The following is a 12,489-nucleotide window of genomic DNA, read 5'->3' as shown; positions in this document are numbered from 1 at the left end:
TGAACAAAGATAGCGGTGAAGAAACAGTGCAGTACAATCCTGAGTGTAATTGCCAGTAACAAAGATGGCGGCGAAGAAACAGTGCAGTACAATCCTGAGTGTAATTGCCAGTAACAAAGATGGCGGCGAAGAAACAGTGCAGTACAATCCTGAGTGTAATTGCCAATAACAAAGATGGCGGCGAAGAAGCAGTACAGTCCTGAGTGTGTGTGTGTGTGTGTGTGTGTGTGTGTGTGTGTGTGTGTGTGTGTGTGTGTGTGTGTGTGTGTGTGTGATACAGGTATTTTGGACATACCTTAACTTCATGCGCTGTTGATCTTGTCCACCTGGAATTTATCTTGTTCTTGGAGGGGAGTCTGGAACCTGTTTGGACGAATATTCAATCACTTCCAAGAACGCTGGTTGGTTTTATATAGTTTTTATTCATTTTCCAGGTGTTGATCGCAGAAGAATGGAAAGTGAATATCTTTGCTTGTGTAGTTAATTCTAAGTCGCCATTCTGAGATGCATCAGCCCTCTCCCCAGTGAAGGGAGGATGACCTATTAAACCGTCCGCTCTGCTCAACGTCCAAGCTCCAACTCCCAATCATCTCCAGCTAACCTGATCATGTAACATACACGTAGATCCGATCAGCTGACCAGCTCTTCCGGTAAACTTGTATACAATATGATTTGCTATATTTTGACAGTATTTCAACAGTCTTCACATTCATTTCCCATCCATCTCTCCAGTTAGATAGATAGATAGATAGATAGATCGACACTTTCTTGTGTTCAACCTACTACATAACAAATCTTGTGACAATATTGACAAGATATAGACCACTGACTTTGATAAAGATGTATTTTTATAATAGAGCATTTAATTATAAAAAAACTTAAGACATCATAAAAAAAAATGTATGGTAATTATATAGATAATAGTATTAGAATAATTATTGAATTTGAAATGTCGACATTTTGAAGTCCTACAAAACGAGTTTGACCAGATGATGCTTTTAGGAAAGGCACGTTTGTATTATGGTTGAACACAAATCTGTGGAAAGGAAAATTTCTTGAAATATTGTCATATGGAACCTCCATCAAACCACATTAATTATTAATTACTAGCTGGGTACCTGGTATTGCTTGGTCACAAAATATGTTTAAGTATATTTTAATGTATGCAGATTTCGTATTTATTACTATACAGTCGATTTGATTATTATATTGTACCCGATATATAGTAGTGATTTCAAAAGTAAAAAAAGCAAAATAACTTAAGTGTCATCAGCTTGATTCGAAACCAAAACATATAATGCTCCAGCCTTAGTTGTTGCTGTTTGAGCTATTGTCAAATGGATATGAAATAGTTAAAAATTAACTGACTTTAACATATGTGTATTTGCGCATGCATACAAATAACACATTTAGTCAACTTATGCCTGCCAATGTCCAATTTTTTCAACTTTGATCCCTTAGCAGCTATTTTTGCCGGCTAAAATTCCACAAAAGAATGGTCTACAAGAAAATACAATCATTTGACCTGCCTCGCATCACTCTGTGACTTTGTGTCTTGAAGGAAATGTACTTGGAAAAATTGGAGACAGACAAACAGACATGTATACATACAGACATAGTGAGTTCTATAAATTAAATTATTTTTAATTATTATTAATTATTAATTATCAATGAAAAAGTAAAATTTTCGAAATTCATTCTACCTTCATATGTTTTAATTAGCATCAGTTCACCCGTTACACATCTGCATTGTATTGTCTTCTAAACGAGTTTTGCCTTTGTATACACACTAAACAATGCTTCAAGCAAACTACATCAACCTATTAATAATAAAATTAATTTCATCCATTCCTATAAGCTTTATAAAATGATAAAAAAAAAATTCGCAAATTTTCGCAAATTTCTTATTTTTATTTTTTAATTTCATGAAATTTAATTATACTTGATCCAGTCATGAATACATACCTTAATACTTTTCATTTCTTTGAATTTGAAGAAAAATAACAAAAATTTTCACTTACCTACAAAAAAGAAAAAAAAAAGGAAGAAATTAGTAACATTTAAAAAAAAAGCCACAGAATAATTAACAATTTATGTGCAGATAATCCCAATAATTGTAGGAGCACTAGGAATAATCGCGAAAATCTTTGGAAAAAAGAATGGGAGAAATTTGAATCAGAGTGGAGGCTGAGAAAATACAATGGATAACAGTAATGAAAACAGCTGAAATAAGGAAAATCCTAGAATGCGGAAACCAACCTACATAAAGTTGTGAACACTAACCAGTAACTTGGTGTTGTAATAGGAATAAGATAAGAAAAAAGCATAACCACAAAGAACCAAGAAAACTAAAACCGCAAAATACTACGCCTACCCCCCCCCCCTCAAAATAGTGGCATCTACATCAGATGGCACCACATGAAAGAGTTGAGAAGAGTTCAAGAAGAACAAGGAAGGGGAGTACTAGTTAGACCTTCACTGGAAAAGTGCAGAAATGACTGGGGCCTTGAGGAGGGTTTTTGACACCAGTGAGAAATTAATGTCCCACTCAAAACACAAATGGAATACTGTTGCCATATCTGGGCAGGAGCTGCTAAAAACAGCCTATCCTGACAGAGTACAAAATAGACTTTGTGGCTTAGTGGGGGATGCCCTTTTCTCTACCCTGCAACCTCTCTCCCACAGAAGAGACGTTGCGAGCCTATCCTTGTTTTATCGTTATTTCCATGGCAGGTGCTCGTCTGAACTCCAATCTCTGGCCCCCCCCCTCGTCAATCTTTCACGAAAAACACCTGTCTAGCTGAATCCACTGTGAAAAATTTCCCCCACTCTATATCTGTGCCTAAATCAAAATGCGGATTCCATGAACAAAGCTTCTTTCTTAGAACTGCACGCCTGTGGAACTCTGTTCCGTCTGCCTGCTTCCCACCAGACTACAACTTGGATGTCTTCAAGTCCAACGTTAACAAATTCCTAATGAACCACCCCCTTAAGTAAACACTTCATCAAATCTCCACACTAACGTAATGTACTTGCAATAACCCTTATCCCTGAGTGGCTTCCGGGCCTTGATAAGTGGTGATCACTGTGTAAAAAAAAAAAAAGAAGAAAACAAACTATATATATCTCTCTCCCTCTGACACACACACACACACACACACACGTATATATGAATTTTCTCTCTTTTTTCTTTTTTCCGACATTATATTGTCATCCATTTTTCTTTCTTAGCTAAGAATTTCTATTTTTTCTGAGAAGTATATGCACAAAAAGAGTCGGTATTGACATTATAATAACCAACTGGTTCTGCATAATAAAACGGATCTGTAAAAAATGCACCACAACTTTAAAGTGTTGGAGGAGTTATTTTGCATAAAAAATTAATATTGGTATCTTGGGATGTAGCCATACTGTTATTCTTTTATATATATGAAGGTCAGGGTTGTGTTTTCCGTGGCTGAAGTGTTGATTGAATTTTAAAATTAAATACGTTTGAAATACGCTTGAAAGCCAAATTACATCACAATATTATGAAAATAAACAAATATTTACTTGCTTAAAATTAATATTTCGGCGCTATACGTCATCTTCAGGATATTATACATTTTTTTCCTTGCCATGAGTTTAAATTGAGGAAAATAAAACAATTAGTAAAGAGTCTGTGTGTTTTTGTCTGTGGTGTAAGTTGAAATGTTGGTTCTGAAGATGGCGTATAGTGCAGGAATATTAATTTTAAACAAGTAAATATTTGTTTAGTTTCATAATATCGCACTGTAATTTGGCTTTCAAAAGTATTTTTTACGTATTTTATTTTAAAATTCAATCAACGCTTCTATGACGGAAAACACAACCCTGACCTTCATATCACGTTCGCCAAACGTATTCTTCCGGCATTTCAAAGTAACACCGCGCATTCTCACCTTTATAAATATATAGACAAGAGGAGACAACTCAACGGATTAACATTAACAATCTTATGGATCTATGCACTCTAAAAGGTTCGGAAAATATTGTTTTAGTAAATGAATGTACGATATATGACAAAGAATGAAATCTTTCTGTAAAATTTGGGAAACTATAGGGAATTTTGAATGCAACCGTTTATTTAATCTGTGTGGGTAGCAAGGACATATGACGTAATGGATATAAGTGCTAACTTATAATCAGTTCTAAGTGGCGTATGTAGGTTGAAGGTTCAATCCTTAGTGAAGGCAATACCAAGAATAGAATTACGAATTACTTAAGACTTATATCCAGTCATGACTGACGGAATAAGAACAAACTACCTCCTCGAGGAATTAAATAAAGAGTTCTGTTCAAAATTTCAGATAAATTCTAGAGTTCAGCAGAAATATCTTTGAGTTCGATTGAAAGATGCTCGAATTTGACTGACAGATTCTTGAATTGGATAGACAGATTCTTGAGTATGACAGATTCTCGAGTTCAACTGAAAGATTTCCGAGTTCGACAGAATGATTCTCAAGTTCAACTAGAAAGATTCTCGAGTTGAACAAAAAGATTTCTGGGTTCGCCTGAAAGATTCTCGAGTTAAACAAAAAACTTTTCAAGTTCAACAGCAAGATTCCCGAGTTCAACTAAAAGATTCTCAAATTCAACTAAAAGATTCTCGAGTTCAACAGAAAGATTTTCGAGTTAAATAGGATTTCTGAGTTCGACTGAAAGATTCTCGAGTTCAACAGAAAGATTTCCAAATTCAACAGAAAGATTTATGTTTCCAACAAATTTCCAAGTTCGACAGAAAGATTCCCGAGTTCAACTAGAAGATTCCCGAGTTCAACAGTAAGAATTTCGAGTTCAACAGAAAGGTTCCCGAGTTTGACCAAAAGATTCTCGAGTTCAGCAGAAAGATTTATCGAATTCGACCAAAAGATTTACGATTTGGAATAAAAGCTTCCCGAATTTGACAAAATCCATCAGAAGAATGTCGGAGGTTATATTGACCGAAAAGTTGTTTGAATCACATCCAAGATGAGAAGAGTAGTCCAGATAATACAAATAATCTATGCTTGTTTTAAAACTTCTGAAATATTTTTGCAAAAAGATCCATTAAAATATTCTGAAAGAAGTTTTATATAGTTTTTTTTTAAATCCTGCTTTGTCTGTCACCTTCAATAGCAAATAAAAACGGAAGTAAAACGAAAAAAAAAAAATTTTTTTTGGAACCAAAATAGAATATTTCTTTTGTTCTGTTTGATTGCAGTAAACAAACAATTGTATTCACAGTTATGGAAACGAGATTGCAGTGCTTTTTATCTCGCATTTTCGTTGTTGTGCAACTCACACACACAAAAAAAAGTGAACCCGTGATGGTTAATGAGAGGGATGAAGAACACTGGATTATCGGAGGAGACTTGCTGTCACTTAGGAATGGGAGAAATTTGAATCAGAAGGAAAGGTTGAGAAGATACAAGCTATAACAATAATGAAACAGTGAAATAAGGAAAATCTTAGAATGCGGAAACCAACCTACATAAGTTGCAAACAGTAACCAGTAACTTGGATGTTGTAATAGGAATAAAATAAAAACAGACTAGAGAAAACCAAGAAAACCAAAACCGCAAAATACTGTAGTCTTCACCCTAAAAAAAAAAAAAAATGGTGGCGGCTATGTCGGATGGTGCCACATGATAGAATTGTGAAGGGCCAAGAGGACTGAAGAGGAAGAACACTAACAAGACCTCCACTGCAGTGCAGAGAAAACTGGAGGTTTGGGGAGGCTTTTTTCCACTCAAAACCCAAGGAATACAAATGGTTTATGCCAAAATCAATGTTAAGAGGCTGTTGAGATAATAACAAGTCACGCTGGTTAGTCAGAGAGATGAAGAGTGTTGGGAATTTGGGGAGACTTTTTGTTACTCAGACTCCAGGAACACCACAGATTATTGCCAGTGAGCAGTCGCTGGTGATGGCCTGCAGGAGAACTTCTGGTGAGAAATAATAATAACAGATACTAAAACCGATTTTTACTCTCAAATATTTTCATTTGGTATCTTTTATGTAAATAACGAGAAGCCGAATAAAAATGCCCTATCGCAAAATCAAAACGAGGCGACGCTACTAAGAAGGAAAAAAGTAATGAAACAACATTTAAAGCAAGCAAAAAAAAAAAAAAAAGAAAGAAAACAGTCACCCTATGTAATATTTTAAGAAAGAATATTTATTTTTTGACAAAGAAAAGAAGTGTTATTTTTTCGGTGTTAGTGCATATTACGAGCCGGATTTCTTATAAATGTCCGCTAGGGCACAAGGTTAAATTCTTGAGCACAAAGGTCTGCTCGTTTTTAATGGTACAACTCTCATCTTTGTAGCTCTTCAACTTTTATGTTTTAGTTAAAAAGTAGGATGCATTATTTGGATTCTTCAGACTAAATTTTGCACCTTGAATGTTATTTTCACAACGTTTCGGTTGATGTAACCTCCGACCTTCTTCAGATGTATCTTGTCAAACACAGGGATATTTCTGAAGGACTGTGGCACAGTGGTTAGAGTACTTGGAAAAATCAATTATGAAAGTGATATTTTCCTGAAGGTTGAAGGTTCAATTCTCAGTGTGGGCGACTGAAAAATACAATTGGGAATTACTTAGGACCTCTATCCAGTCATGGCTGACAGAACGAGAGCATGCTACTCCCATAGAAAAATAAAGTAAAATAAAGGGTTCCGTTCAAAATCTCTCCAAATTTCCACATTTGACAAAAACATTCCAGAGTTCGACAAGACACACTTGAAGAAGGTTGGAGGTTACGTCGATCATAACATTGTGAAAATGACACTCTGGATGGGAATAGTAGCCGGAAGAATCCAAATAATATGGATAACCAATCCTCATCTCAAAAATTCAGAATGCATTACTTTTGGAATGAAATAAATTTTTATTATATTTATTGGCAAAATGTTTGTTGAAAATTTTTTTCCAAAAGTCATTTTCGTGAACAAATAAAATAATTATAATACTCACAGGCAAATTAACGGAAAACTGAAATTTTGTTTTGTGTCAATATTAAAAACGTTGCGACAAACAATTTTATTAATAAAACAGTAAACGTCGTTGATTGATGAGATGAAATGAAGACAAAAAATACGAATCACTTGTAAAAAAAAAAAAAGGGGAGATAATCAATTTAATGAAGATGAATGAGAACAATCATTGAGTTTGATACAAATAATTTTCATCTCGTTTCAATGTTTGGCCAATTTGTTTTAATGCCACAATTATATGGCATCCTGATCATGCAGAATGATGGGATTGTTTCAATGGAGACCAATTTCGAAGATCAGCTTGAAATAAGTGAACACTTTTGCAAACATTAGATTGTAGTAACTACATAATTTGGTCAGGATCAGATTACAGCAACTGCATGCTGTTGCCAATGTAAACTTGCAGAAACTGTGCACTCTATTGCAGCAACTGCAGATTTTGGACAGAGTCAAACTGTAGCAACTGCAAACTCTGGTTATCATCAGACTGCAGAAACTGCACACGTTGGTCAAGCTCAGATTGCAAACAACTGCAACTTTTAGCCATGATCAGAATGTAACAACTGTATACTCTGGTCAAGGTCAGATTGCAGTCATTGCATATTCTGATCACGGTCAGATTACAAAAATTGCAAACCATAACCAGAGTCAGATTGCAGCAATTGCAAACTCTGTGTGCTCTGCTTAGTGACAGATTATATAGATTATATCATGTATTATATATATATATATATATATATATATATATATATATATATATATATAATTTTTAAAATGTAATTATCCACCGACACGTGTTTCGTCGTCTACGACTCATCAGAGTGGCTGTATCTAGCTGTACAGCCACTCTGATGAGTCGTAGACAACGAAACACGTGTCGGTGGATAATTACATTTTAAAAATGATATATACCGCTCCCCATGTGGGGGTACCAAATTGGTTAAAAGTGAAAATTATTCCCAACTCGCATTTAGGTAAAAATGCACTTTCGTAAATAATTGAATTCATTCAAAAACATATTGCTAAAACCAAAACAAAACAACATATATATATATATATAATGTTATGTAGATGTTATATATAATATTTATATCTATATAAATAAAGCTCAACATCTGTGTGTATCTGTCTGTGCACGAATCAGCTCCTTCATGGTTTACTATCACACTAAACCGACCACATGCAGCGATAGAAAATGTATCAAGGAACAAAAATAGATACGATGAAGTCACCTTCCACCAACTTTTTCATTTGATGAAAACCGGTTTTTCTTTTTTGCAGCAGCAGCAGACCCTCTACTAGTTGACCAGTTGTGTACAAATCCCAAGAGCGATAGGAGTCTTTTATCATGTCTGAAAATGGCACAATGTTCAATGAGTGAGATCAGAGATGCGTCGCTGTACAACTCATGCTCTCTACCGATCCAAGTTATGACAACAGGACCATTGCCAGCACCTTCAAAATGCATTGCTGGATTGCCACAAATAACAGGAACGCGCCCAGAGTGACAAAAACAAAGTTTCCGGCCACGATTTTGATCTTTGGTGCAGTTTCAAGTGGAGGCTACATCATGTTACCTTAAATCTTCGAAGTCGGCTTGAAAGTCAACACCAAAGTGTACCTGGATGTGCTTAAGAGCGTGTTGATCCTCTGGTGCAATCAGGTGGCCGCTGGCAGACCCTGGATGTGACAGCAGAACTTGGCGCCAGCCTACAAGTCCAAATTCTTGACTTCAGAAGGAGTGCTATGAATTTGTATCCTTCTCTCACTAGCCCTCCCCCTCCTCCCCCGACCTGAACCCGCTGGACTACTTTGCTTGGCCATACATCGAGAACATCACCAACGTGACCACCCACAATACTAAAACTAGCCTGATCGCTGCCATTCACCGAGTATTCGATGAGCTTCCGCTTGTGGTTGTGGAAGAGGCATACTCCCAGTTCCGGAATCGTACCGAGGCAGTGATTGAGGCTGAAGGCAACTACATTGAATAAATGTCAGCTCTACTACATAATCAAGTTACCTGAACTGATTTTTTTCAATAAAAGTTTTCAAATAAAGCTGTAGTGTTGTTTCCTTTAGGGCGACAACTTTATCGTTCCACCTTGTACAAAGATTTGTTCTGTAATCATTTATATGCGAGTGGTTACGTGTGAATACACGAACCTATAAACTTTATGACGTTGTGTTTGTAAAAGAAAAAAGAAAAAAAAGAAAAAACTTCCTCGAGGCGATTTATCACTTTTTCTCCTTTTTTTTTTTTTTTTTTTATTCATAACTTTTAAAATTTCTATCCTCTGAAGAGCTCTTAAAAATATTTTTGCTCAATCATTTTCTTTCTTGGTTTTGTTTTAATTTTTTTTTTTTTTTTTTTCTCAAATGACAAATATAGAAGAACACGTCACTCCATAAAAATCCATTGCTACTTTTTTAAAACTTCAAATTCATTTCTTGTCAAGGCCGGGAGGCCACTCAAGGATAAGGGTTAATAAGTGCTAGGTAGTTGTTCTGCATTGTTATGACAACTCAAAGATGATCAGTAAATAGGGGGACGGGTAGTTATTTAAGAGGGCAGGTTAGCAAGAATTATATACATAAGATATCTAAAAAGATATCTTATGTATATAATTCTTGCTAACCTGCCCTCTTAAATAACTACCCGTCCCCCTATTTACTGATCATCTTTGAGTTGTCATAACAATGCAGAACAACTACCTACAAAACCTAAAAGATCTGCCAACATCATTTTTGTTTTAAAGTTATTTAAAATTATTACGTTATTTTCATATAATTGTGACGGCTGGAAATAGTCAAGATTGCCTGCCCTTTGTGACTTCCGGTTTTTGCTGTTCATTTGGCTGGATAATTAAACATGGTGAAGCAGACAAGAAAGCCATTAATAATATGGGGAAATGAGAGAGGAAAGGGACCATATCACTGAATTCCAATGGAATTTCAAATGGAACCCTTTATTTAATCTATGCAAGGACCTTGGTGTAACAGTCAAAATACTAAGTGAAATCCGGTTCTAAACGACATTCTTTCGGAGGTTGAAGGTTCAGTCCCCAGTGTGAGTCATACAAAGAATACAATTGTGAATTATTTAAAACTTCTACCTGGTCATGGCTGACAGAACAAAATCATACCACGTCCATAGATTAAATAAAAGATTTATCACTTTTTCTCCTTTTTTTTTTTTTTTTTATTCAGATTCCAGAATTGGACAGAAAGATTCCAGTGTTCTACAAAATACACCTGAAGAAAGTTGGAGGTTACATCGGCTGAAACGTTGTGAGAATAACACTCAAGATGAACACAGTAGTAAATAATCCAAATCATACAAATTATCTTATTCAACACTAGGTTTTACTGTTATTATAGTATGAGTTAAAAACTGTCACTGTTCATTATTTATTGATGGCGTAAATATAAAACAATTGCAACTACTCTTCCGATTTTTTTTTGGGGGGGGGGTCATGCCCATATTCTTTTTATTTTCTTTTAAAGTTGATCAGATCTTATTCTTATGATGAGTCAGGACGGAAAAGATTTAAAAAATCGACAAGAATTATATGATTGTTTCTGCACTATGAAACAGGCGCTGTCAAGAATTGAATATTTTAACATGCTGAAAAAAAAAATAAATAAACGCTAAGATGAACATCTTGGAATTTGGAATATAAACATTTTATAATTGATTTGTTTATGCTCTGTAGTTATATTTGACATACATCGAGCTTCATGAATAAAAAGATTGGTATAAATAAAGGATGAAATATAATTGAATAAGCACATTTATCTCATATATCATGTTTTATATTATATGTCATATCATATTTTATATTATATGTCAGCCCCTTTAAGAAACTCGTTTCTTATCGTTGAGCACTTTCAGTTGAAATAAAAGTCGGTCAATTTAGCTCTTATGCGCAGATCATTATATAATGATTAGATCACTCTGACAGACGTTAAAAAATACATTTAAAAAGAAATATTTTAATTTCAACAGGATTTCTCATGGCTAATGGTGGCCGAATGGATTAGGTCCTTACTAATGAAGCCAGAGATGGCTTGAGTTTCCGGGTTTGAATTTATCGACAGGTGTTAATCATGGCATTCTGCACTGATGATTCCCGAAAGGATGAAACACTAGTGTCTGTAGGTATTTAATAGTTATTATAGTAAATAATTTTATATATATATATATATATATATATATATATATATATAGTAAGTTATAAAATGTAACTAGCTCTACCTACGTATTGAGCACTTTTGAAGTAAATACTTAAAGTTTACGCATAAATCTATACTTTCGTATATTAATTTTATGTGAGTAAATTAAGTAGTTTATATATATATATATATATATATATATATATATATATATATATATATATATATATATATATATATATATAATCTGCAGGTTTGATTGAACAGCTAAGATAATTCCTGTGTTTCTCTTGCGATCCATCTTTTCCATTTAGCGGGTCAATGTTTGAATGTTTTATTCCAGTCTAAAAAAGAAATTTGCCATAGTCGCGAACGTTTTCAACTTCCATGAGTCGCTTTCAGGCGAATGATGAATTAAATGATTTCAATCGGCTTTTTCAATAAATTCACCAGACACATTTTTTTTTTTAATTCATTCATCCTTAAGACGACTCATGGAAGTCGAAAACGTTCGCGACTATGGCAAATTTCTTTTTACACTTGAGCAGAACATTCGAACATTGGCCCACCAAATGGAGCGGGGGACCCGGATCGCAAAAGAAACAAACAGGAATTATCCCGGCTCTTCAATAAAACCTGCATAAGAGAAAAAAAATGCTGCCCAAATATATATATAGAGAGAAAAATAAAAAGGAACAAACCGAGTTATGTGTTCATGGACGTTTTGTCTTTATTTAGAGACTTCCTCTGAATGCATGTATGTAATTATATATATACATACATACATACATATATATATATATATATATATATATATATATATATATATATATATATATATATATATATGCGTATACACAGTTCTATCTTGTTACATATGTACATGCACACTTTTATCTTATATTTCTGTTTTCCTGTCTGTTCCACTTTCCTTTTAGAAACAATTGAGCCAATCTGGTAAAAATTTTGTACGTCCCTTTGTTATAATAAAGTACAATGGACTAAGTAGTATGGTATTCGTTCAATGCATAGGGACAAATAAGGAGTAGTCACATTTACTTTAAAAGTTTTCTCAGAAACTACTCGACCAATTCGGCTGGAATTTTGTGTGGATCTTTGCTATGATAACATACAGTGAACAAAGTATTATGGTATCCGTTCCATGCACAATTAGGAATTAACAGGATTAGCGTTTAATACAAAAATGAGCACAAATTTAACCATGTTCAACCATCGATTTGGTATAAAGCACTAATTTTAAGTCAACGGGCTATAACTTTTGCCTGTTTTTAACGGGATAGGGAGTCTAGTACA

General features: G+C 34.4%; 1 protein-coding gene across 1 annotated transcript in view; it reads right to left on the bottom strand.

The window, feature by feature from the left end:
- Positions 1-701: 701 nt before the first annotated feature.
- The window catches only part of LOC145287801 (LHFPL tetraspan subfamily member 6 protein-like), a 486,740-nt gene continuing 474,952 nt past the window's right edge, over positions 702-12,489 (bottom strand). The window contains exon 2 of the mRNA XM_080135646.1: positions 702-2,021. Coding sequence (XP_079991772.1) covers positions 2,014-2,021 — 8 coding nt within the window. The 3' untranslated portion in view covers positions 702-2,013. The remainder of the gene's footprint in view (positions 2,022-12,489) is intronic.

Source organism: Euprymna scolopes, chromosome 11 (assembly GCF_053919585.1).
Source record: "Euprymna scolopes isolate OS-2025 chromosome 11, ASM5391958v1, whole genome shotgun sequence".
In the NCBI taxonomy this organism is placed as follows: domain Eukaryota; kingdom Metazoa; phylum Mollusca; class Cephalopoda; order Sepiida; family Sepiolidae; genus Euprymna; species Euprymna scolopes.
This window is presented reverse-complemented; position numbering and strand designations above follow the sequence as displayed.